The sequence below is a fragment of the Raphanus sativus genome, unplaced genomic scaffold, assembly GCF_000801105.2.
Source record: "Raphanus sativus cultivar WK10039 unplaced genomic scaffold, ASM80110v3 Scaffold1098, whole genome shotgun sequence".
In the NCBI taxonomy this organism is placed as follows: domain Eukaryota; kingdom Viridiplantae; phylum Streptophyta; class Magnoliopsida; order Brassicales; family Brassicaceae; genus Raphanus; species Raphanus sativus.
Window position 1 is genome coordinate 1 of NW_026616412.1, and position 25,515 is coordinate 25,515.

General features: G+C 32.7%; 3 protein-coding genes and 1 pseudogene across 4 annotated transcripts; 3 read left to right on the forward strand and 1 right to left on the reverse strand.

Moving 5' to 3' along the window:
• The first annotated feature begins 7,101 nt into the window (after nt 1-7,101).
• Nucleotides 7,102-9,941, forward strand: LOC130503745 (WUSCHEL-related homeobox 11-like). 2 transcript variants are annotated; one of them, XM_056998300.1, is made up of 4 exons: nt 7,102-7,598; nt 7,686-7,880; nt 8,423-8,598; nt 9,576-9,941. In XM_056998300.1, the coding sequence occupies exons 1-4, from the start codon at nt 7,175-7,177 to the stop codon at nt 9,591-9,593; spliced, it is 813 nt and encodes a 270-aa protein (XP_056854280.1). In that variant the 5' UTR covers nt 7,102-7,174; the 3' UTR covers nt 9,594-9,941. The 2 variants fall into 2 exon arrangements, with proteins under 2 accessions (XP_056854280.1, XP_056854279.1); XM_056998299.1 differs by having other exon boundaries at nt 7,102-7,880.
• A 2,958-nt stretch (nt 9,942-12,899) lies between these two features.
• Nucleotides 12,900-16,009, reverse strand: LOC130503743 (probable inactive beta-glucosidase 25). Its single transcript, XM_056998298.1, has 13 exons — nt 15,727-16,009; nt 15,340-15,409; nt 15,166-15,212; nt 14,994-15,069; nt 14,825-14,902; nt 14,658-14,745; nt 14,335-14,575; nt 14,133-14,245; nt 13,852-14,069; nt 13,728-13,762; nt 13,554-13,656; nt 13,369-13,477; nt 12,900-13,283 (listed from the first exon to the last, which is right to left on the reverse strand). Exons 1-13 carry the CDS (start codon nt 15,883-15,885, stop codon nt 13,067-13,069), a joined length of 1,554 nt encoding a protein of 517 aa, XP_056854278.1. The 5' UTR covers nt 15,886-16,009; the 3' UTR covers nt 12,900-13,066.
• A 504-nt stretch (nt 16,010-16,513) lies between these two features.
• Nucleotides 16,514-18,777, forward strand: LOC108812706 (S-sulfo-L-cysteine synthase (O-acetyl-L-serine-dependent), chloroplastic). The gene is made up of 10 exons (XM_018585038.2): nt 16,514-16,890; nt 16,968-17,077; nt 17,149-17,206; nt 17,275-17,538; nt 17,621-17,758; nt 17,835-17,886; nt 17,959-18,008; nt 18,081-18,140; nt 18,217-18,297; nt 18,387-18,777. Exons 1-10 carry the CDS (start codon nt 16,606-16,608, stop codon nt 18,471-18,473), a joined length of 1,185 nt encoding a protein of 394 aa, XP_018440540.1. The 5' UTR covers nt 16,514-16,605; the 3' UTR covers nt 18,474-18,777.
• A 4,289-nt stretch (nt 18,778-23,066) lies between these two features.
• LOC130503742 (protein DETOXIFICATION 24-like) lies at nt 23,067-25,339 on the forward strand (annotated as a pseudogene).
• The last annotated feature ends 176 nt before the right edge of the window (nt 25,340-25,515 follow it).

The window sequence follows — 25,515 nt, forward strand, 5'->3', positions numbered from 1 at the left end:
TACTATGGGCATATATGATGTCATTTCCTCTATGGTCGCTTGATAAGATTTAGATTGCATCGTTAATCATGTTATTTTTCTACACGCGATTATATATGTTTTGTTAGGTAAACATAGAAATATCTGGCTAGTCAAAACTGATATGATAAGAACTTATGATGTGATGTATGGAGAAACTTGAGCACGAAAAATAGTAAGAAAACTTATTTCATTTTTTAATAAATTTCCTTACATTTTCTATATTTTTAATAAGTTTCCTCACGTTTTCTTTATAATTAGTTGAAATTTGAACACAGAAAACGTAAGGAAATAGTGAGGAAATTTGTTTCAATTAATATAGAAAATATTCGGTCCAAAAAAAAAAATATAGAAAATATTAATAACTTGAATATGGAAACAAAGAAGAAACACGAGCACTGAAATAGTGAAGAAACCTTTTTTTTAAGGTTTTTTCTGAAAAGGTCTTTTTCTCAAAACACGTAGTTAAGTTTATACAAAATTTTGGATGGCCATACCCCATAACTATTAAAATTTTGGATGGATCAAACAAGTAATGGATCACTCTGGTATTTTGGATAATATGTTCCTTAAACAAAAAAAAAACAGATATTTATCACAAAAATGGGAATTCGGCCAAAAAAACACTGAACATAGCAAGAATGGCCAAAAGAAAATGACGCCGTTTTGAGATGGAATGAAACGACGTCGTTTTATCTATTTTTATTATCAAAAATATGTTGTTCGCGTGGGTCGGACCCGAGAACTCATGGCCAAATGATGAGCTTTTTTGCCACTAGACTACTGTCACTTCTAAGAATATCCATAACATATTTTCTTTTATTGAGTATCAAACAAATCTCGAAAAATCTAAATTCTTTTTTATTTTATTTTTTTAAATCTTAAAAATTCAAGAAAATTCTGAAAATTAAAATTAAAATTGAAACTATAAATATTTTTTAAAAAATCAAAATATTAATTTTTTTTTATAAAAATTATGTATCTAAGATCATTTGAGTTTTTTTTTTATCTTAAATACATTAATCATACTTTTTAATAAATTAAAATATTTGAGATAAAATATAAAAATGATATTTATCACACCACAAATGTTGCTTTCATACAATCTTTGCTTGACTCCGACATAATTATCTCTGAAAAAGGGACTCGGATAGGAATATAGACTAGAAGCTGACAGCAAGCTCTTAGTCTTCCTAGAGGCTTGACGGAGTGAAGCTATCTGGAGGGTTTCATTTAATTATTATCATATTTTAGAAAAAAATCTTTGTGATAATATCATTTGTTTATTGTATCTTAATTATCATTTGTCTATTTTATCTCAAATACATTATTCATACTAAAATGTATAGTGTGATAAATATCATTTTTATTTTATATTACATACGTTAATTTATTTAAAAATATGTTTCAAGTTTTTTAATCATTAAATTTAATTCGTTGCATTTTTTAATTATTTTAGATTTTTTGAAATTTTTAATGTATTGATTTTTTTAAAGAAAAACTTATTTGTAATTTCAATTTTAATTTTACTTTTCAGAATTTTCTTGAATTTTTAAGATTTTTGGAATTTTTTAAAAAGAATTTAGATTTTTGAGATTTGTTTGATACTCAATAAAAGATAATATGTTATGGATATTCTTAAAAATGACAGTAGTCTAGTGGCAAGAAACCTTGTCATTTAGCCATGAGTTCTCAGGTTCGATCCACGCGAACAAAATATTTTTGATAATAAAAATAGGTAAAACGACGTCGTTTCATTCCATCTCAAAACAACGTAGTTAGTAAAACGATATTTGCAAACGTCGTTTAATCATTCTGTAACGGTGTGTTTAATTTGGCGAGTCAGCGATAATTTACTGATTAAAGTTTAAAGTCAAATATAACTCGGTGTTTTTTTGGCTAGCCAATATGTTCATATTTTTATTATGGCAATTCGTGTAAAGTTCATGATTTTTTAGCCGAATTCTCAAAAAAAAAATAGAAGACTTTTTACTTTTACGTTATATCCATGTTGTATAAAAAAAGATACGGTACAAGTACAACAAGAAAACCAAACACAGCTATACATATACAGGCAAAAACAGAAGGCATCTGAAAAAAGCAAGTTGTCTCCGACTGTCTTTCTACACTCTACCTTTTGCATACGTATTCGCACACTCACCTATGTACATACAGACTATTTTATTGTCCATTTACATTCATTCTCCCTAAAAAAGAACCAAAATACTTTCGATCCAGCAGACATCATTGTACATCGAATATACACCGATTCGCACATTAATGGTATTTGTTCATTTCACTAACTATAGGTCAGTAGCGACTTATGAGAGTAGAGCAACGCATATACCTATAGTTAGTATTTTGGAAAAAAACAAAGTGCTTATGAGCAATTAATTTTATAACACAATCACTTGAGTTGGTAATTAGTAAACTCCAAGATGCAATAGACAAAGACCGTCCCCTGTGTTTTTCTTTTAAGAAGAAGAAAAGACAATGACCGTCCCGAGAAGAAAATGACTTTACTCCTTCATTTCTTAAAAATTTAGATGCTTGTCAGAAATCTGGATGCTATATTTATTTGCCAGTATTTTTATTATATTGTACAATACCTTGGATCTATGATCAAAATATATTTTAAAATCGTTGTTGGAGTCTTGATCAAAGTTCTTATATTGCCAAAATAAAATTAAAATTCATGTTTTCATAGGCATCAACACAAACATGATAATAAAGTATAACTTAACAGGAAGAACACAGTTAAGTCTTAACTGTCAGATATAAATTTACAGGAATCAACACAAACATGATGATAAAATATTAGTTATAACCATATATTTGTTCAACTCACAAAATAGAAACGAGTGGCTACCCACTGTAAGCCATGTTTCCCTAACGTCATATGCAATAACTAATTGCACGGTTTCTTGACCTTCAATTTGGCTTGTCCTTCATAATTACTCTTTTATTTTTTATTTTGTCAAACTCGATGCTTATTTAGAGAGCAGTATGCACTTATATATGCACCATGTCAAAGATTTGAGTAATAAATTTACCAATCATATGATAATTGTAAACTTAATATAAATGGGATATTGGTGATATTAGTTTCGAAGTTAGTCAAAATTTCATTTTGAAAATTAAATGTCAGTTATTAAACAATATATCTATGTTTCATGATAAGTGTCATTTTAGTTTTTTCTTATTACAAAATATCATTTTATAATTCTAATATAAATTATATTTAATTTTAATTAAAAATTAACTATAAACTGCTTTGATTTTATAAATAATTTTATTTATCTCAAATACTATTAGTCAGAAATATGTAATTAATAATAATTTACACATATTTCCGTTGTTTTCTTAATATTTGTGAAAAATGTCAAAGTGACACTTATTGATAAACAATGGAAATATTAATCAATTTGTTGAACGATTAGCAAGTGTACACGGAAAGGAAAAAAGACAAACGAAATCTTATCACTCTTTTCACTCAAAGCATTTATTTTCTGAGAATATTAAATTGAATGATTTAGTTCATTAACATATTAACACCATATTTATGCAGAGCTCTATGAACTATATCCAAATTAAGCCAGAAAATAATATAATATCATGATTAAATTTGTATAATAATAATTATCAGCGCAATATGTCAACGACTCATTCATATTTTTATTTATTAATTTTGCCTAATTGATATTTATGAAAACTTATTATATAATTAAAATATTCATGTCAAATATTCTTACGAAACTATTGCTACAAAGATTTTCCAAAGTTCAAATGATTTTCCTCGTTTCATAAGTCTGAAAAAACTTAGTTGTTCATTTTTTCTTACGAAAAAGAAAGACTTAGTTGCAAAGAAAAACATTTTGACTCCATTCGTGGAAGTGACAAAAATAATCTTTTAGTGTCTCTGTTGCATGACGCCAAAAATAGTCTATTTATTTCTTTTTTTTGTTTGTAATAGCATCTCTAATGTAAAACTTTATATTTTCCACCAAAATGGAGTAAAAGTAAATATGGAGTAAAAATGCTCCAATCCTACTCCATTTTTCACTCTATAATAGAGTAATGAACAAACAAAAAATAGACTACTCCATTTATAGAGTAAATTTCATTATGAAGTGGGATATGGAGTTGAGTTGGAGCATTTCTTACTACATATTCACTTTTACTCTATTTTAAAAAAAAATTGAGTTGGATTGGAGATGTCCTAACTGATAAGGAATTGATTGGATGTATGTGTATCAACAGAATTACTTTAATAAAATTTATTAATTTTATAAATTACAATTCTCTTAACAGGATGAAACCAATTTTATTTGACAAGCAGAAGATTTCAATTTTGCCTAACTGATTGGGAAATGAATAAATTTTACTTTTATTTCACCTTTGATGATATTATTCATGTTAATCTTTTTTGGAAAGATATTTTCAAAAATATCTAAGTATGAAATTTTATTAATAAGTTAAATGGATTCTTCTATCTTTCTTTTATAGATATATAAATAATTATTTAAATAAATAATAATATTTTATTTATTTAAATAAATAATAATATTTTTATAGTTTACAAATTATAAATCTTAAGTTTTAAACTTTATCTATCTTTTATTCTTTTCAGAATTCAAAAATTCTTCTAAAACTATTTTAAAATTTTTATTTTAAATTTAAGTCTTATTTATTAAAATTTTAAAGAGTCAATTTGCTGAAAACCCCAAAAAATTATGAAATTAGCTAAATGCAATGGAAGTACCATGCATTATGTGAGATTTAGGATATTTACTTACTTATGAAGAAAGTTGTGTGTACTGGATGCAAATTCTCAATTTTAAACTCTTACCACTCAAAACTAAATATTAATTATAAATTAACTAACCTTAGAGTTATAAGAATATAATTACAATTTTGAAATTAAATATAAATATAATTAAAATAAATATGAAAAATGGTAATAAGAATGTGGTATCTTAAACGATTTCTCTTAGATAATTTAAAATTTAAAATGACATCCTAATGGAGAGTAGTATATATTTAGATAAGAGCTGTTATTATGTATGTGAACAAACAATAAAATTTATATAATTCTCAAAATAAAACAATAAAATTTATATTGAGATGTACTCTAATATCATTTTAACATGCTTTATACGAAATAAAAAGTTTAGTCTTATATTTTAATAATGGTGATTTGACAGAGTATTGTTAGTACTTGTGTTCACTTGCAGTAGTTATGGGTTTTTGGTGAGTCTTTTTTTTTGACATCGGGTATTTGGTGACTCAGATAACCAGTGTATACTATTAATAACTTATGAAGTTTTTTTTTTTTTATAACTTATGAAGTTATGTTACATTACATCACATGTACAGTTTACGCAAGTTAATAATTTTGATTTCATGTTTTCTTTAAAATGATAAATATACTATAACTTAAATACAATCTTTTTAAAAAAGAATTTAATACTATTAAACTTATTAATTGTTAAATCATTTGAAAATTTACTGTTATCGAATACATATAGACATTTTAAATTAGTCATTTTAGAATGTTTGAGTAGAATTATTATTGAAAAATAAAACTTAGATCTCATAGTTTTAGAAAAAGTTTAAAATAGTTTGATAAAGACTGTAGGAAATTTTTTATTTCAACTAAAATCATCTAAAAATTAATTAAAAATCAAAATCAATTCAAATTGTAAATTAAATACATGCCAGAATATGTTAGAATTGTGTGAGTTTTCGTCCTTAAATCATTACAAACTGATATTGGTCTATCCTAATTATTGCTTTTAGAAAGAAAAAAATTATTACTTTTATTTATTTATCTCTTATCACTAATAGTACTTCATCTATGTATAATTTTATACAGTTTTATTAAAATATAGTCAATATCTATGTCAAATTTATTAACAAATTTTATTATACATATATCAACTAATAATATTTTAATTAATTAATGTTATTTTTAATTATTAATAGTATAATGAAAATTATTTTTAAAATCTAGAATATATTTTTTTAGAACCAAAAATGTTCTAATGAATCTGGAACAAATGGAATATTTTATAGAGCAGAAAGAGGGACAATCATAACGGGCGCTCGTTTAATTATATTTTTGGTGGACGGTACCATTAATTTACATTAACTTTTTCTCAATATCACTATAATACATTTTACAGTACTATATTTCAGAACAGCTATATTAGACTTATCTTGTAGACTGTAGTCTGGTACTCATTTTTGCGTGGCATCATCACCTATAAGCCAAATTGCAAACATAGTTTGTTAGCTAAGCCATGTTCACGTTCTTAAAACCTCTGGGTTTTAAGACGGACTTAGCCAACATTAAAGTATCAAACCACTAAAGGTTAGCATCAACCGAGTAATGAATGTCAAATGAAAGCCGACTCCGGCTGAGTAGAACTTAGGCACTTAGCTAACCAGTCTGACACTCATTCATTGAAATAACTAGATTCATCATATTGTATGCAAGTGCAATTTTTTGTTTTTGATTTGTTCTTTGGGAAAATTTTAGAGAATTTTTGAGGTTTAAATATAGCATTGAAAAGTTGATTAGATTAAACATATATACAACGGATTAAAACGGTTTACTGATAGCAAAGACCTTTTTAGGTAGCCTTACCGCAAATTTATGCAGTTTAATTTCCCATGCAAATAAAAACGGATAAGGAATACTGTACACTTTTAAAGTTCAAAAAAAAAAAACTGTAAACTTTTTGGACACACGATTCTATTACTAACCCCTAGTGGACTATTGTCAAAAATGATTTTGTTTACTTGCCAAGTTCTGAAATGCCAAGCAAATTCCAGAGCTTTTGCTTCTCCGAGTTCGCGTTAACACTTATAGTTCTGTACCAGTTAGCGCGTATAACAAAAGATAGTGTATATGCTTAAATAATTCAAGTATATTTAAAGAAGCCGCTAAAAAATAAAGATATTGATCCACATGTAACTTAATAAACAAAGAAAGATATATTATATGAAGAAATTATTCTCCTATAAATTTATGGGTTTACCTCTAGACATCACCTCTCACAAACTCAAACTCAAAAAAAAAACATTTCCTCTTTTTATTATCAATAAGCAACAGAAAAAGAACCAGCGGAAAATTTCAAAATTCTTGAAAGCAATGGACCAAGAACAAACACCACATAGCCCAACCGGCCATAGTCACTCACCTTCCTCCTCTGCTTCCGGTTCCACCTCGACCGAAACGGTTCGGTCACGATGGTCACCTAAACCGGAACAAATACTCATACTTGAGTCGATCTTCAACAGTGGTATGGTTAACCCTCCCAAAGAAGAGACCGTAAGGATACGAAAGATGCTCGAGAAGTTTGGGGCGGTGGGAGATGCAAATGTCTTCTACTGGTTTCAAAACCGGCGGTCACGATCTCGCCGGAGGCAGCGGCAACTCCAGGCCGCAGCTGCAGCTGCGGCCGCAACCACCAATACTTGTGAGCAGACCATGATGGTAAACACCAGCTTACCACAATATAGTGGGGGCGATTTGGGGTTTGGAGGTTGTAGCACTTCCTCAAATTACTTATATGGTGGGTCATCATCTCAAGCTCCTTCTTTTTTTCTTGGTCTTTCTTCTTCTCCTCCTTGCTCAAGCTCCTCTTCAACTTCTTCTTCAGCTAGCTCTTCAACTTTTTCTTATGGCGGTGGATGTGATAATCATACCAATAATGGTATGGAAAATCTCTTAGCAAGGTCTGGTCAAATGGGTTACCATGAAGCTAGTCAGCATCAACATCAACATCATAGCTCAAATCTCTCATCAATGTTTTGCCCATCTGATCAAACCTCCAATTATGATCACTACCAACAGGGTAAACAAAAACAGCTTATTTGCATGCCTCTTTTTTTTTGCTTTTTAAACTCAAGTGCTTTGTCCTCCAAACCCTCTTTCTTTCCCCAAAAAGTCTTTATAAGTAACATTATAAAAATAGTAAAAGTGATTTCAACGTAGGAAAAATCCAATTCTGGGTGGGTTTCAACCAAACTGACTAATTTTTTTTTTTAATTTGAATATTTAATTAATAATAGCCTTTGCTAATTATATTTCCAATGTTGCCTAACATCTTGTACTTGAAAGCAAGTTCTCTAATATATTGATTTATATATAATATAAAAACAAAATTATGAGGTAAATTTCTTTTATATCTTGAAAAAAAAACATCTCTCTTGATCTCTCTTAGCCAAAGAACTGACTTCTTGGACTATTAGATGAATTTTTATTTTTTTTTGAAAATAAGGCTTTCAAACTATTAGATGAATTATTCTTCCAGTATCGCCTACTCTAATTCTTAATAGGTAATTTTATAATCTAATTTTGATACATGTTATTAGATATATTTTTTTTGAAATTCAGGGTCTATAACGGTCTTTATAAACGGAGTTCCAACAGAAGTGACTAGCGGAGGTATAGACATGAAAGCGACGTTTGGAGAAGAATTGGTTTTGGTGCATTCCTCGGGTGTTCCTCTTCCTACTGATGAGTTTGGTTTTTTGATGCATAGCTTACAACATGGTGAAGCTTATTTCCTGGTAATAATTTTATCTCACATCTACGTATTTTTTATATTAATTGCTTTTGTTTTATTTCTGATCGAATTCCTCGTGAAGAGCTTTATTACATTGTTTGTTTTCGAGCTAATTTTATAATACTATTATACTTTTGTTTTGTTCTTTCTCACTCCATCTCCATCTCTCGATCCTCACTTTGGTGTTGAAAATAGGAAATGAGAAGGAACCCAATTGGGGTAAAGTCCTAAATTGTCTGCTACAATATATTTTAATCATCATAATTTAATAATATTATAGTCTTTCGTAAGAGAAACCGAATATAATGCTAATTGAAGAGAGTCGGTTTGTGGAGTAAATGAACATGATATGTGAATACTTTTTTTGTGTCTTTTTGGTTACAATGTTAAGACTTTCTGTAACTGAATCTTTGTGTTTTGACGAGGTTTTCCACATTAGAATAGAAAAATACGAGTTTTTATTCACACTTGAATATAATAACTCATGTTCATGTTTTCGAACTGATATCTTTGTCATAACAACGTAGAAATACTATTTTGACAATTGTTTTTTCACTTACGTACTAGTTTTTTTTTCTTTTCATACTTGCGTACTAGTTTGAACAACTAATTTATAAAATGCTAGTTTTTTGGTCAGAAATAATGAGAGTCTACAATTAATAATGTGTGTCTACAATATGAAGTATCGTACTATATACTTGTTAAGTTTATGAATTTAAATTTAAGTCTTTTCTAAATCGAAACTTCAAATATATTCTATTTGTTGTCTTATTTTGAAATAATTGTTCTATTATATCTATCTCTAAATGATTCTTTTGAAAATTTGTGTATTAAAATCATATTCAGCATTAGGGTTTCTTCTATCCGCATTTCTCTTTCTTATAGATCTTTTCATCAATTAGTTTGCCTCTATATATTTCCCTTCTTTTGTAAGTTCTTCTTGGTAGTGTTTGTTATTTGTTTTCGTTTTGTTATCAACAGGTTCCAAGACAGACATGAACTGGGTTTACTATTGGCTGTGGTTCTCCAACAGATGCCTTGTTAATCTACCCTAGACTTTATTGCTGCGATCCATCTGTATTTTGTTCTTTACTTTCCGAGTCTATATATCGTGCAATCAAAGTTTCTTATGGATTTCTTAATTTTGTAATTTATTAACAAAAATGAAGTCAAAATCTCTTCTAAGACGAAGAGATTTTTAGGTTTCGCATCAGTTTAGTGATTTAGTTTAAAGTTATGTTACTGTTTTTGAATAAAATCTGTGTCTAGGGATCTCCAAGCTAGTTTGTGTTCGGAGTAACGAATGTTATTGGGAGTAAGACAAATAAATAAAGTCGAAGTCTATTAGTTGCGTTGAACATTTTTCCGATTGTATAAATTAATGTAGTAAAAGATTGCTACTATTAAGACGAAAACGAAAGATTTGGAGAACACTAGTTGTCCATGTAGCTTCTGACAAAAACGAAAAAATTGGTATAAAAATTTAACATTTACATAAAAAGAAAAAGATTGTTACTGTACGATCTTTAGCTTGAGCCGTATACTAAAATAATAACATTTGTTAAGTACGGTGTATTTGTTGTCGATATTGGTACTCTTTGTAGTTTGTATGTATCAACAACACCCAGCATCAGTAATGTCACTCCAACGCAGCTAATTTAAGTCATATTTGAGGACCAAGTGGGGCTGTATCTAGTATATTATATATCGATAAGTCGGTAACAAACTAGGGTCGGTAACGATATCATTACAATATGTTGCAGACTTGCAGTCGGTAACAAACTAGGGTCGTTAACGATATCATTACAATATGTTGCAGTCTGTATTAGTGATGTGAAGTTATTTAAGGTAAGTGGCCAATTAAGATATGATTGATCAACTTGATATTTGTTAATATAACAAAAAAACTTCGATCCCAAAGTACTGCAAGATCAAAAGACTTGTATAATATCAGTGGAAGGAAAAAGTGACCTATATGATTACGCTTTGAGCTTATCTGGTTGACATCTGCACTAGGACAAATTGTCACATTAGCTAATTTGAGGATCAGCTCAACAAAATCAAGCAACTACTTTTAAGATCAAACCTTCATCCCATTTTATACTATAAACTTTTCATCTCAAATTTCTTTTTCTTTTGTCAATATTTCATTACACAGTAAAGTGGATTACTTTAGTTCTTGAATAGATATAAGAATAATGAAAGAGCATAAGACAGCTGGGTTCGCCAGAATTTGTATTCTTGTCTATTTCTGCTCTCCGAAACATAAACCTTATTTAACAAGTCAAAGCAAGATCTTAATCTGATACTTAAGACAAATCTATTACTTTTTTTTGTAAAACTAAATTCTGCCCATGAGATCTAACCTTGTAAGCATCAAGTAAAAGGTTACTAGTATTGAATATTCACTTAACTGATATATGATTGAAATCATGCTTAGACAAAAACTAAAATCTTAGTTTAAAAAAAAAAGACAATAACTAAAATATTTTTCATCACTCTACGTAATAATATGGACTATGCCAAAAATATATGGAAACCCAATATATATAACTATATAAATTTTTTATTTCATATAAATATTTACTAGAATTGAAATCGCGTTATGCATGAAATATTGTTTTAACCTGAATTCTCCATAATGATTTAAAAAGTTTAAAATCTTTTGATAGTATAATTTTTTCAGGAAGAACCATGTTAGAAAAAAGAAACGTAGTCTAATGTGTTGTTACACTATATATTATAACCATATATCTAATATATATTCTGAAAAAAAGAACACTGACAATTCTACAAATCTCTGGTAAGTTTTATCTCTGTTAATTCGCATAATGTATAAAAATATTAATTTTTAGTCAAATCAATGGATCAAAAGGACTACCATTTTACACTTTTTTAAAGAAAATGATAGAAGAATTATTTATGTTAGTCGGCAGAACTGATTTGGCTAAAAGAGATCGGTTGAAATATACAAGTTAGAAAAACTGAATTAACATTTAATTTTTTGATCTTCAAACCAAATATCCAATTAAAATTGTAATAACGACTGAAGAAGATTATATACTACTACTATATACTAATAATCGTATTAACATAAAATAAAGCCACTAGGCGACAACACCGACCGCTATAACCACTGAGTAGGAGACGCATGTTTGGTTAGTTCTTGAATCCTGAACTAAGAAGAAAAATATATTTGAGACATAGCATATGGAACTTTTTCAAACTCACTCCACACATTTTCCCATTGGCTACCATGTGAATCTCTTACTACATGTTATGTTACCTTTTTCGATTTTTGTTGTTGTCTATGAGTATTAACCTTTTTCGTCTGTAGCACATCCCACATATCCTATGTCTATTCTGAATTTGTAAGTTTTTATTTTCCTTCGTTTGTTAGAAAGTATTGCAAGAGTTGTGGGCCTTCTAATTCCTATTTCGTTAGTAGCCAATAAACTATAACTTATGGGCTTTTATCTTGGCCCAACGTATTGCAGGCCTACATGTATGAGATGACTCCAGAGTATCACTTTGGGCTATTGGGTTGGAAACCTGATGGAAACGACATCGTTTGGCCTTACCATCAGAGTCATCGTTTGGCCTGACATCGGAGTCAATGTTCCTAGGGCTCAACTTGCAGCACAGTGTTGAGTATTGGCTGACGTTAGATCTTTTGTTCTCTGAGCTTTCAAAAGATTCTAGAAGCTCTCGTGCAGCAATACGTGTGAAGAACTCTACCGAAGCTGATGTTGTCTTCGTACCATTCTTCTCCACATTGAGCTATAACAGATTCTCTAAGGTTACACAAAAGCAGAAAAAGAGCCGAGACAGAGAACTACAGCCTACAGGTGAGACTATCTATCAATCTAACTCAAGTCAAGAATGTCAAATTGATCCTGATCTTAACTTTTGATAGGACAAGGTGAAACATGTGACACAAGGTTCTTCTTTATTTATCGAGTGCGTACGTAACGTAACTCTCACTGGCTTACACTCATTTTTAAGATATAAAAGAACACACATTACATAAGCAACTTGTCATTTTCAGACCTAACGCGTGACACAAGGTTTCTTCTTTATTTATTGATTACTATATAGCTACATTTAGGTTGCACTCTTTTTGAAGATATAAAAGAGCACACATTACATAATCAACTGGTTCTTTGTTAGACCTAACGTGCGACACAAGGTTGTTTACTTACTCATTGCTATTGCATAACTACATTTATAGTTGGCTTACTCTCTTTGGAGATATAAAAGAGCACACATTACATAAGCAACTTGTTCTTTGTTACACCTATCGTGTGACACAAGGTTCTTTATTTATTGATTACTACTATTACACAGCTACATATATCGTTCTCGTAAACTCTTTCGAAGATATAAAGGAAAAGGAACACACACATTACATAATATGAGCGGTTGAACAGAGATTTGTGGAAAGGATATTATAGTATCTTCTCTGATCATATTTATAACTCCTTCCTTGATTCCAAATCTACCTTGGACTGAATAGGAGCTCTCTCAAGGAGCTTAGAGAGCCACTTGGCAGATTGTTTCTCGTGCCTTTCCAAGTTGTGTGCATAGTCTACGTAGTACAGTCCAGACCTCGTCTTGTATCCATCTTCCCACTCTAGTCCATCCATAAGCGACGACACAAAGTACCCTTTAACATTTACCTTGTCCTCACTACAAAAAACAAGATAAAAGCAAAAATGGTTTTGTCACCAAATCCACCAACAAGATACCTAAAGCTTTGAAAAAAAGGACTCACCAGACTGCTCCATGTAATGCCATGAGATGTCTCATATGATAATACTTCCTGTTACTGTCGCTGAGCGCATCAGGAAGTACATCTTTCTCTCCAAGTGTCTCCTTGTACCCTACAAAAAAATGCAATAGGTATGACCATTCAAATCAAGCTAAGGTATAACAGATAGAACAGAGCTAATGGCTTACCGTTTCCAGTGACGATGATCTCCGGGTCATTATAGTTCTCTTTGATGTACTTCAAAACCTTTCTTAACCCATCAGCACACACTGGATATTTAGCAGTAGCCGGCTGAAACATTATATCAGCAATACATGAGCAAGAGTCTACAGAAAAAGCTCAAAATATGTGCAACTAAATACCTGAGAACCAATCTTATACCCATCTGGATTTTGCACTGCAAGTAAAAAAAAAAAAAAAAAAGATTATAAAGAGAACACTAATCATCAAAAACAAAATGTAATGGTTAAAAAAGCAGAGTTATACAATGTAATTTGAAGCGAGAATCAGCTTCCCAGCTCTGTTTCTCTTGATCAACATCCTCCACATGAGCAACAAACGCAGAAGTGAAGTAGTTGACACCAACAAAGTCATAAGAACCCTTCAGTTTCACCTTCTGCTCGTCTGTAAACGATGGTAGTCTAGCACCAATACTATCTTTCATGATCTGAGGGTAGTCTCCATGTGTTATTGGTTCCAAATGCCTGCAAGCAAACTATCAGAACCCAAACTCAAAAAGCTAATTTTCTTAAAGACTACTAACTCACCAGCCTAATGTGAAATCCATAGCTCTCTTCACTACCTCCTCTGAGCTGGACTTCTTCTCGTAAGGCTCAAACCACATTGGACTCTGAACCATACCAATCTTCCCATCTTTGCACTGTTTTTGATTTGAAATCCACACATTAAGATTCAATAGAAGACTTTTAATATATTTTTGGTTCTTAAAGAGAGAGATGATGTCACCACCTTTGCACATTTCCTGAACTCTTCCACAGCTTCAGCATGAGCCAACAACAAGTTATGACTCACGGTGTAGACTTCACGTCCAGAATCTCCAGCAACGCATTTAGAACACCTTCCTGGTGCTTTCTCTCCAGTGCCGTATCCACCAAGGCTAAACTCGTAAGGCTCGTTTATGGTGACCCAATGCTTCACTCTATCACCATATTCGTTGAAAGCAAATTTTGCAAACTCTCGGAAGTCCTCCCTGATACATCCAATGAGTATACATACACATCTATGATCACAGGCGTTGAAACTAAAGATATGGATGCTTAAAAGGTACTTACAAGATACGGTCACTCAAGAAACCGCCATACTCATCTTCTAGGGCTTGAGGTACATCCCATTGAAACAATGTAACCACAGGCGTTACACCTGCATCAAGAATGGGAGTTTAGTTACATGTTTTAAAAGGGGAGAAAAGGAGACTTGATATGATTTGAATTGTTCTGACCATTTGTAATGAGCTCGTTGATGAGATCATTGTAGAATTTAACTCCTGTTTCACTAACTCCCTTGTCCTTTTTCCCATCTGATTGTTCCATTGAAGAATCAAACATCTCAATACAATTGCACTTATGAATAAATCATGAACCACTCAAAAATTGAAATATTGGTCTTACGAGGAAAGATTCTTGACCAAGAAATGGAGAACCTAAAGGCATCCATGTTCAACTTTTTCAATAGTTGAACATCTTCCTGCAACAATTTCAAAGAAAACATGAACCACTACTCAAAACTTGACTGTAAGGGCTATAGATGAAATTGTTCATTCAACATGGAATATATATATACCTTGTAATGATGATAGAAATCAACTCCCAGAAGGTTATTGTTTTTCTCTGCAGATTTTAAAATCAGATGCTCATGGATTAGTCTTAAGACTTGTACATAGAGAAGCCGAAATCATTTAGTAACACTTTCATAAACTTTCTGATTGATTAGAAGAAAAGGGAGGAGGAAAGGGACCTGAATGTTTATGAGTGAATGAGTCCCAAATGCTCAAACCTCTGCCTCCTTCCTCTGGTGCACCTTCATGCTACATATCCAAATCAAATCAAGTCAAACAACTTTGGAAACAGAGCATCAGAGAGGACCCAAAAGTGACTGTAACTGTATTAAGCTAAAACTAGAAACTTGAAAATCACATATGGATAAAAAGCTTTAGATTGGATTTGGGAGGGAGTTCAAACATTGTTAACCACAATTTTACAGAGCTACTTACTGGGGGGAAAATGAAAAAAAAAAAAATTTAAAAAGGTCAAACTTTGTTCACCCGGATCCGGCTAAAATGTCACCGGAAAGTCAACGAAGATTCAACAGTACCCGACTTCCAAAATCCAATAGAATTTTTACCTGGAAAGCAGAAGTGGTAGCACCGAACAAGAAACCATCGGGAAAGCTTCCTCGACCAAAAGAGGAAGCCTTCGGACAAACTGATCCACCATCGACGGTTGTCGGAGAAGATATCACGGCGAGAACCAAACCAAGAAAGAGAATCGCTTTGAGTGCCATTTTGTTCGTTTCAAGTTAGTTTCCTTTTTAATGCTTAACGTGTATAACGTGGTTTGAGTATTTATAAGGATGGAATCATGAATCCGATACTTCGAGACGAAGATTAAAGCAAATGTGAGACCGACGTGTGTTGTTGTGACAGATGACTTGAAAATATATTATCTTTAACTATTTTTAAAACTTATTTCCGATTTCTTAGCCTTGTCTGGTTAGAAACAATGCTAAGGCACCTTGTTGACAAAATAATCGATCTTACTAAATACAATTAATTAGCTATAAATTGCATATTAGTATTTTTTTAATCAATGTATCTGTAACCTATGGTTAATCATGTATCTGTTTTAACACAGGACATTGATGAAACGTTACAGTTTTTTTTTTTTGACTTATGAAAATTTATTAACCAAGATCCAAAGTATATAACATAGGCCCAATAAGAAGAGCAGAGTAACAAACAAACAACATAAGGCTTAAAGGGTAGCGCAACATTAAAAGGCCTGCTCAGAAAGGAACCGTTCCTTGTACTTATTTGGGCCGATACTTTTATTTTATTACAATATCTGTCCGAATGACATCTTTTATTTTCCGACACTAGAAAATATTCGAACATTTTGTTTTTTCTTTCTTCAAATGCAAAAATTTCTAGCGATAAAAAAAAAAATAGAAGAATTAAAGAGAAACGGAACCTAATCCCTTAAACCTCACCGGCGAAGAAGAAGAATGGCATTCTCGTCTCCTTCGCTCCTCCGTCTTCTCCCTCACCAACCCTTCGCTCTAACAACCTCAAAACGACACCTTTTCTTATCCTTTAACCACGAATCTTCATCATCATCTTTTCCGGTCAGAATTCCGTCTCTCGTAGCAGCCGCCGTCTCCTCAAAATCCTCCACCGGGACAAAACCAAAATCCAAATCAAAAGCCAAACCTCCTCCTCCTCCAGTAGCTGAAGATGAAACAGGAACAGAGGAATCAGAAACGGTCAACATTGCCGAAGACGTAACTCAAGTGAGTGTTCAAAAAGGATTCAACTTTATAAACAAAAGATTAACTGTTGTTGAAAATTTGGTTAATTTTGTATTTAGTTGATTGGAAGCACACCAATGGTGTATCTCAACAGAGTCACCGAAGGGTGCGTGGCTGACGTCGCTGCAAAGCTCGAATCAATGGAGCCTTGTAGAAGCGTCAAAGACAGGTCACTTTTTCAATCTTCATATCCGAAACTATGTCGTTTAGATTGTTAAATTTTGACTTATGTCTCTGCAGGATTGGTCTCAGCATGATTAACGAGGCAGAAGACAGAGGAGACATAACTCCTAGAAAGGTTTTTTATTTATTGCTAACATCTTTCAATGTTTTAATAGATTGCTGATTCGGTAATTACCAAAGCAGAGTGTGTTGGTTGAGCCAACGACGGGGAACACTGGCCTAGGGATAGCTTTTGTGGCTGCAGCTAGAGGGTACAAGCTTATAGTGACTATGCCAGCTTCTATAAACGTCGAGAGAAGGATGCTTTTACGCGCGCTAGGAGCGGAGATTGTGCTGACGAGTCCAGAGAAAGGTCTCAAAGGCGCGGTGGATAAGGCTAAAGAGATTGTTGTGAAGACCAAGAACGCATATATGTTTCAGCAGTTTGATAATACGGCTAATACAAAGGTAAACAAACTTATTGAGAGCTTTTACTCTTTTATTCGGTTTCTTGGCCTAATCTTTTTGGTTTTGTTTTTTTTTTGGTAAGATCCATTTTGAGACTACAGGACCGGAGATTTGGGAAGATACAATGGGGAATGTTGATGTGATTGTTGCTGGGATTGGAACTGGTGGGACTGTAACTGGTACAGGAAGTTTCTTGAAGATGATGAACAATGATATTAAGGTCTTTTCTCTTAATCTTGCTTTCTGGTTTAGTAGTCTTATGGTTTCCTTAGTTCTGAACATAGTATGAAACATAGGTAGTTGGCGTTGAACCATCAGAGAGAAGTGTGATCTCTGGAGACAATCCTGGTAAGGAAACATTGATCAGGCTTTCAAATTGGGCATCTTCCTTACAGAACACTACTACATGACTTTTTCCAGGTTATATACCGGGAATCTTGGATGTTAAGCTACTCGATGAAGTGGTTAAGGTTAGCATTAATCTCACATTTCAAACAACTACAAAGATTATTTATAGATGATGATCGTTTCAAACGGTATAGGTTAGCAATGAAGAAGCAATTGAGATGGCGAGAAGACTAGCTTTGGAGGAAGGGTTACTAGTATGATTCTGTAAACTCTTTCTTTCTTCTACATAACATTGTGTTTATACTTATGCGGGAATATAATACACATTAGGTTGGGATCTCGTCTGGAGCAGCTGCAGTAGCAGCAATCAGCTTAGCTAAAAGAGCTGAGAACGCCGGGAAACTCATCACGGTGAGGAAGTACATACAGATTACAGTTTCCAGTAACCATGTTAGTGGGTTTAGTTTCGTCTCTAATATATAGATTTCATGAGAGAACAGGTTCTGTTTCCGAGCCATGGTGAAAGGTATATCACAACGGCTCTGTTTAGTTCCATCAACAAAGAGGTTCAAGAGATGAGCCATTAGGAGCAGCAGCTATAAGAGAAACCCTTGAAGTATAGTGTAAACTACAAGTCTCTCTCTACAAACTTGGAAACGTTTTGAGATACAAGCCTTGACTTCACAGGGTTTTGAGAAGACCACGCGGGGATTGAGAGATGAATCAAACAGTTTTTTTTCCAGAGATTTTGTGATGTAAATCTTAACCTAGTCTTATTACTTCTTCTTATCGCTTATATCTTGGGGCTCAAGTTACAGAAGTGTATAAGAGTGAATTTGAAGTTAATTAGGAGTGCAACAATGATTTGGAACAATCAACTAAAAGTTTAATGTAAAACCTTAGTATCAAAACAATTATAGTCAAGAAAGTACCAGTGGAATAAAATTTGATTTGCATCCCAACTAACAAGAGTTATAATTTAAGACTACAAGTCACTGTAGATCTAAATGTGGGTTGTAACAGAAAAAAAAAACATAAGCAGTTCAAGATTGATTCTAGATTCACCATTCACGCTTTAACATATGTTCCGAACTTTTAGCATGACTTTGACTAAAAAAATGTAAATCTAGTGAGCATTACACTACTTACTCCATACAGATCTCACTAAGTAGAACTCCTTTAGTCAATGCATTGTCAAAGAAGCAAAGTTCTGAACTTTACACACTCAGCTCCAGATCGAGACTAAAACGAAAAGGATTTAAATCACTGTACGACGGAAGCTCCGCAAAAGCAAGCGCGTGGTACCGATTGAAAGTTCCAATAAGAGTTGTTGACTTTAACTTATAAGAAGCGGCGTTTACTTAACATAATATAAGACTGCAGAATCATAAAGTGTGTTTTCTACTCTTTTCTTTAAGCCTTTTCTTATTTATCAGTTGCAAAAAAAAACTCCGATTTTGGAAAATAATATAAACTTAGCTATTTACAAATTGTTATGAAAATTTTATCTAACCCCTCCCCTAAGTATGTAAATGCATTCTTGAACTCTCGCTGTGCTGTAAATGTGAATTTCTCAGCTCTACTTTGGCTTGCTTTTGAGTTTCTTGATACTCTTTCTATTTCAGTGTATCTCCGATTTTGGAAAATAATATAAACTTAGCTATTTACAAATTGTTATGAAAATTTTATCTAACCCCTCCCCTAAGTATGTAAATGCATTCTTGAACTCTCGCTGTGCTGTAAATGTGAATTTCTCAGCTCTACTTTGGCTTGCTTTTGAGTTTCTTGATACTCTTTCTATTTCAGTGTATCTCCTTCCATGATCTCTGATTTCTAATTTTAATAACCTCCTCAAAACTCCTGGTGCTCGCAAACCTCTCCCGAGATGGCTCCGTTCCTCGTCAAAATTACAATTAGGAAAAGCATATTAAACGTATTGTTGAAAACTTTAGTTAAATTATAACACTTTGCATACTCAGGAAAAACTTTGAAAAATATTTTTATTAAATTTACAATACCAAAAATATATAACTTAAACACTTTTAACAAGACCATAAAAAATTCTATTATGGACAGGATGCAAAAGTTTGGTTTGTTTCAATGTACTGAAATTTATTACCTAACTATTTTTCAAAATGGAAGTTTGTCAAAGTGTTAAATTAACAATATAAAAAACATGTTAAACTTGTATACAACCTCTAACGGACCATAGAAATCCTATAGACAGGGTGCAAAAGTTTGGTTTGTTTTCAACATATTGAAATTTATCACATAGATTTTTTTCCCAAAATGAAAGCTAGTATAAGTGTTAAATTTACAATACAAATAACATATTAAACATATATACACCACTAACAGACCAGAAAACTTTATGGACATGATTGTGCAAAACATATATATATATATAGTATCATAATTTAAAATCAAAAATAAAAGAAAAAGCGAAAGAAAAACATTTTACTTAGCAAAAAGAAAAAAAAATAAAACTAACCGGATCCGACTTCGATCTTTGACACAAAACGAGATGCTTTCCTCATATCAATCTTATGGATACGGCTCGGAAATAAAACATTCCACGGAGTCTTGCTCGAGAAGGTGCTCGTAAACCTCTCCATGATCGATCGAGATGGCTTCGTCATTTGGTTTTGCCCTTTCCCCCGTCCCCACTTTGGTAATAACCTCTGTCGCAGCAAGAAAACCCTCCAACAAAACACAGTAATGCCATGAAACAAGTGATGCCAACTGATAAGCTTCCCATTACAAAATATTCTTAAAAAATAAGCTTTGCTCGAGAAGAAACAACTATTATTTTAAAGAAATTAAAGAGTGGAAATTTTTTTGATGTTTCGACTGAAGTAAGAGGTGAGTATTTATAGAAAACCCAAATGATTTCTGGCCGTTGTATAATTATTGTTTTTTTTGCAATTAAATAATTAATGTTGTAAAAGTAATTGTTCACAAAAGTAATAAAGTTTTCTTACCGTTACACGGTCATATTTTTCTCGGGACTCGGTAATAGTCTATCATGCGTGTGACTTGTGAGCGAGAACTTTTTTTTTTGAGTGACAAACTGTATTTCCTTTTGTCAAATAAGAAAAGAAGAAAAATTAATCACAACGGTAACAAAAATACCTAACCATTTTTCATTTTTTGAACTTCTGAATTGATTCAAATAATGGGAAAGACAACCTCAAATGAGTGACAAAAACCTTAGAGAACTATTCCAGAACTAAGGATAGATAGAAACGAGGACGACAACATTCTAAATAATAATCAAAAGTCGCATCCAGTAACGTCTCGTTTCATCCGATCATTATCATATTTTCCTAATGCCTAATAATTTATTTATCAAGGTAAAAGACTACTTGAGTGATTGAACCGGTGTAAGCAAAGTTACTTACACCACAACAAACAAATGGGCCCATATTCACGTTAATTGGAGAATGGACCCATATTCGGGTTAATTGGATAGTGGGCATACGGCTAACACAAAGGTTTACTCTTTTTCTTGAGATTTTAGAATTTGTGGGACTAATCAAATGTTTTTGTTTTTTTGGTACGATCTAATTTGAGACTACAGGACCAGAGATTTGGGAAAATACAATGGGTAATGTTAATATATTTGTTGCTGGGATTGGAATTGGTGGTACTGTAACAGGCACAGGAAGCTTCTTGAAGATGATGACCAGTGATAGTCTTATATGGTTTCCTTAGTTCTGACCATCCTTTAAAACATAGGTAACTGGCGTTGAACCATCAGAAAGAAGTGTAAACTACAAGTCTCTCTACAGGTTTTGAGAAGACCATGAGGGGAGAGTGAATCAGAGACCATCTTACCTAGTCTTCTTCTTCTACTCACTCATTATCTTGAGGCTCAAGTTACGGAAGTGTATGGCTGAACGAGTAAAGTTTGGGTACCTACACTGATCTGATTTAAGAGTGCAAAAATTACTAGTACTCGGATGTAAGAATGAATTTGAAGTTGATTGAGAGTGCAACAATGTCTTGAAACGATCAACTAAAAGGTTGATGCAAAACAATTATATTAAAAATCGAATACTAACTTACAAAAGAAAGTGATGCAAGAAAAATCAACAAAAGAAAGTATCAACAGTCAAATTTCATCCTATTTCTAAAAATGGGATTATTATAGCTAAGACATTATTGTGCAAATCCTCTCAGAGAAACTTTTATTTAAGCTTTGCCTGTCAGATTCCTACTCATATATTTATGAGAGCTCAAATCGTAAGAGATTGTAATTTGTAACCTTTCCTATTTCACTGGGTTCCCCACGTACATCTGTCTCAAACTGAATAAAATTTGATTTGTATGCATAAGGGGGCAACTAACACAAATAATAATATAAGACTACCTACCTCTTAAAAAACCGAAGACACTTTCTTTGTTCTTTCGAGAAATGAGACGCGAGTACATTTTCAAACGGACAAGACATGGAAGATACTGCATGGAATGTGCATGCGTGTCACGTGCAGCGAATTTACTGTCTCCTTTGCTTTTGCATAACGTGGAGGCTCATTAGGTTGACCTTTTTATCCGCTCCAACGGAGGATGTAGAAACTAGAAAAGAAAGGTCGAACCCCCTGATGTAAATAGAAAATGAAAAACAGAAGAAGATAATAGACCCCCTGATGTAAATAGAAAATGAAAAACAGAAGAAGATATATAATACCTAACGATCGAGCGTTGTCAACAAGAAAAATAGCTAATAATCGAACGACCACGATTCAATCGTGCCGAAGAAAGAAGAACATTGGACCCTCAAACTACGGGAAACATTTTTTTTTTCTTTTTGTCAAGATAAAAAGCTTATATATTTCCAAATTTGGATAATAATAATCCAATTTCCAAAAACTAGAAAATAATATATTAATGTGAAAATCGTATTTAGAGGGTAAATTTTTTGGCATTGTGTTATATGCATATGTAGAATGTAGACTAGTATAGTTCAGAATTCTAACTTGTAAAAAATTACTAACTCTGTATATGTCAATTTTCTATGTGCAAGTTTTCACTCTTTTTCACATACGAGTATCTTAACATATACATATATTCTGTACGTATAATACGTATAATCCTATACATCCTTTTGATCTTCTATTTGTATAGATATCGAGACGTTTCAGCTTTGTTCTGACATTTTCCTAAAAAGAAGAAAAAAGTGAATTTCAGTTCCAATTTGTTTTCTGTGAATTTTTCTTGCTGATCGCTGACCTCTATCTCTCTCTCTCTACTTCTGGACTTTCTCTTGAACAAAGGTAATTAATCACTCGATATTTCATATATAGGTTCGGTCGAATTTTTATTCTTTTTGAACACTATAAAGGTACGGTCGATATATTTGTTTTTCAACATCTTCCTTATAACTTTGTCTTTAACTTGAACCCTCACTGCAATATATCTGTGTGTGATTTGATAAGTCCAGGTTGGTGACTCTTCTACTTTTACATCTTTTCTCTTGTTTTCTGTCCAAGAAAAGGTAATTGGTTTTGTACGGTTACTATAGATTAAAGAACCGAAGAAGGAAACAAGAACAGCAAAAATGAGCAGTGAAGGAGAAATGGAGGAGAGTCTAATACGTGTAGGATCAGACGCTAAGGGTCAGAGCAACATTATAGAGAGTCTCTATCTGAGAGCAAAGATTTGGAGCGAAGTAAGCAAAATGTGGAGAATAGCATTGCATTCCTCTTTGTTCCGCATGACTTCGTTTGGGAGCATCATTGTGGCTCAAGCCTTCATCGGTCACTCCTCTGAGTTGGGTTTAGCCGCTTATGCTCTCCTCCAAAGCACATTCATTCGTTTTCTCTATGGTTTAACGGTATACAAGCTGCTTAGTCTTAGTTTAGTATGCATTAATAGAAATAGTTCTTTTAGTCTTCGTGGTTGTTACTATATAGGGTGGTATGTCAAGTGCGACGGAGACATTATGTGGACAAGCATACGGTGCAGAACAGTACCACACAATGGGGATATATCTACAACGTTCATGGATTGTGGACATTGCCGTGACCACGTTGTTTCTACCGTTTATCATATTTGCGGGTCCTATTCTCCGTCTATTAGGCCAAAACGTTGATATCACGAGGACCGTTGATGAGATATATCCTTGGATGATCCCTTATGTCTATAGCTTAATCTTCACTATGACAATACAAATGTACCTCCAAGCACAAATGAGGAACGCTATTGTAGGCGTTCTCTCGGTCTTGTCCTTGGTTCTTGACCTCATGGTCACATGGTGGTGTGTGAGTTTTATGGGGATGGGGATTGGTGGTGCGCTCCTCGGGCTTAATGTGAGCTCGTGGTCTTTGGTATTGGCTGAGTTTGTGTACGTTTTTGGTGGATGGTGTCCGTTCACTTGGTCAGGATTTAGTACTTCGGCTCTTGTTGACCTGATTCCTATGCTCAAACTCTCCATATCTTCAGGCTTCATGATCTGGTAATTACTAAGTTTTAGTAAATTTATTTAAACAACTTATATGTTGTATAACATAAACTAACGCTTGAAGTGGGATCCAACTTATTAATTTTTGGTGTAAAGTGATATTGTATACTGAGGAATGTTTATACTTTTGATAATTTTATTTCCTTCATTTAACAGCTTAGAGTATTGGTAGCTGAGCTTCCTTGTCTTAATGGCTGGTTATACAAAAGATGCAAATATCGCAATCTCTGCTTTCTCAATATGGTAAACTCAAGATCTTCAGAGCCATTCACATATTTTTCCAATCAATCTGAATTTCATTCAATGCAAAATAGATATTCTTTATATAAATCATCTTGGAAATTTTCAGCCAATACATATATACATTGGAACTCAATATATGCCTTGGCTTCTTGGGTGCAGCTTGGTAATGCTCACAGGTTTATAAATGTCCAGCCTAAGAATATTCATAGTTAATAATATTAAACGATATATTATGTTTGATTACATGCATCGTATAGCGTCCGAGTGGCTAACGAGTTGGGGAAAGGAGATGCAGCTGCAGTGAGATTTTCTATCAAAAGTGATACTCACAGTATCGACAATCATGGGAGTGATATTCTCTGTTCTATGTTTAGCATTTTGCGGTCAGATATCGTATTTGTTTTCCAATAGCAAAGAGGTTTCGAAAGCAGTGGATGATCTATCGATAATCCTTGCCGTATCAATCTTACTTAACAGCATTCAACCTGTACTCTCAGGTCACAATAAAAAAGTCATGTATATTTAATGTTTTTATACATAAAATAGAGGTTTTGGTTTTCTTCACATGTCTAGTAACTAATGAAAACTAATTAGATAAAATTTAAATGGCTTAAAATGATGAATAAAACAGGTGTGGCAGTTGGAGCAGGGATGCAAACTATGGTGGCAGTTGTGAACTTAGTTTCATATTATGCAGTTGGTATTCCTTTGGGTCTCATCCTACTTATGTTTTCCATCTCGGTGTAAGGTAACCTTAATTTTGCTTAGTACTAATTAGAATATACTATAAGAAAATTATATTACCAAGTACATTTCATTGTCTGATCATTGTAGGGACTCTGGTCTGGAATGTTGGCTGTATTGCTAACCAAACACCGATATTGTGTTCATATCATTTACAGAACTGACTGGGAATTAGAGGT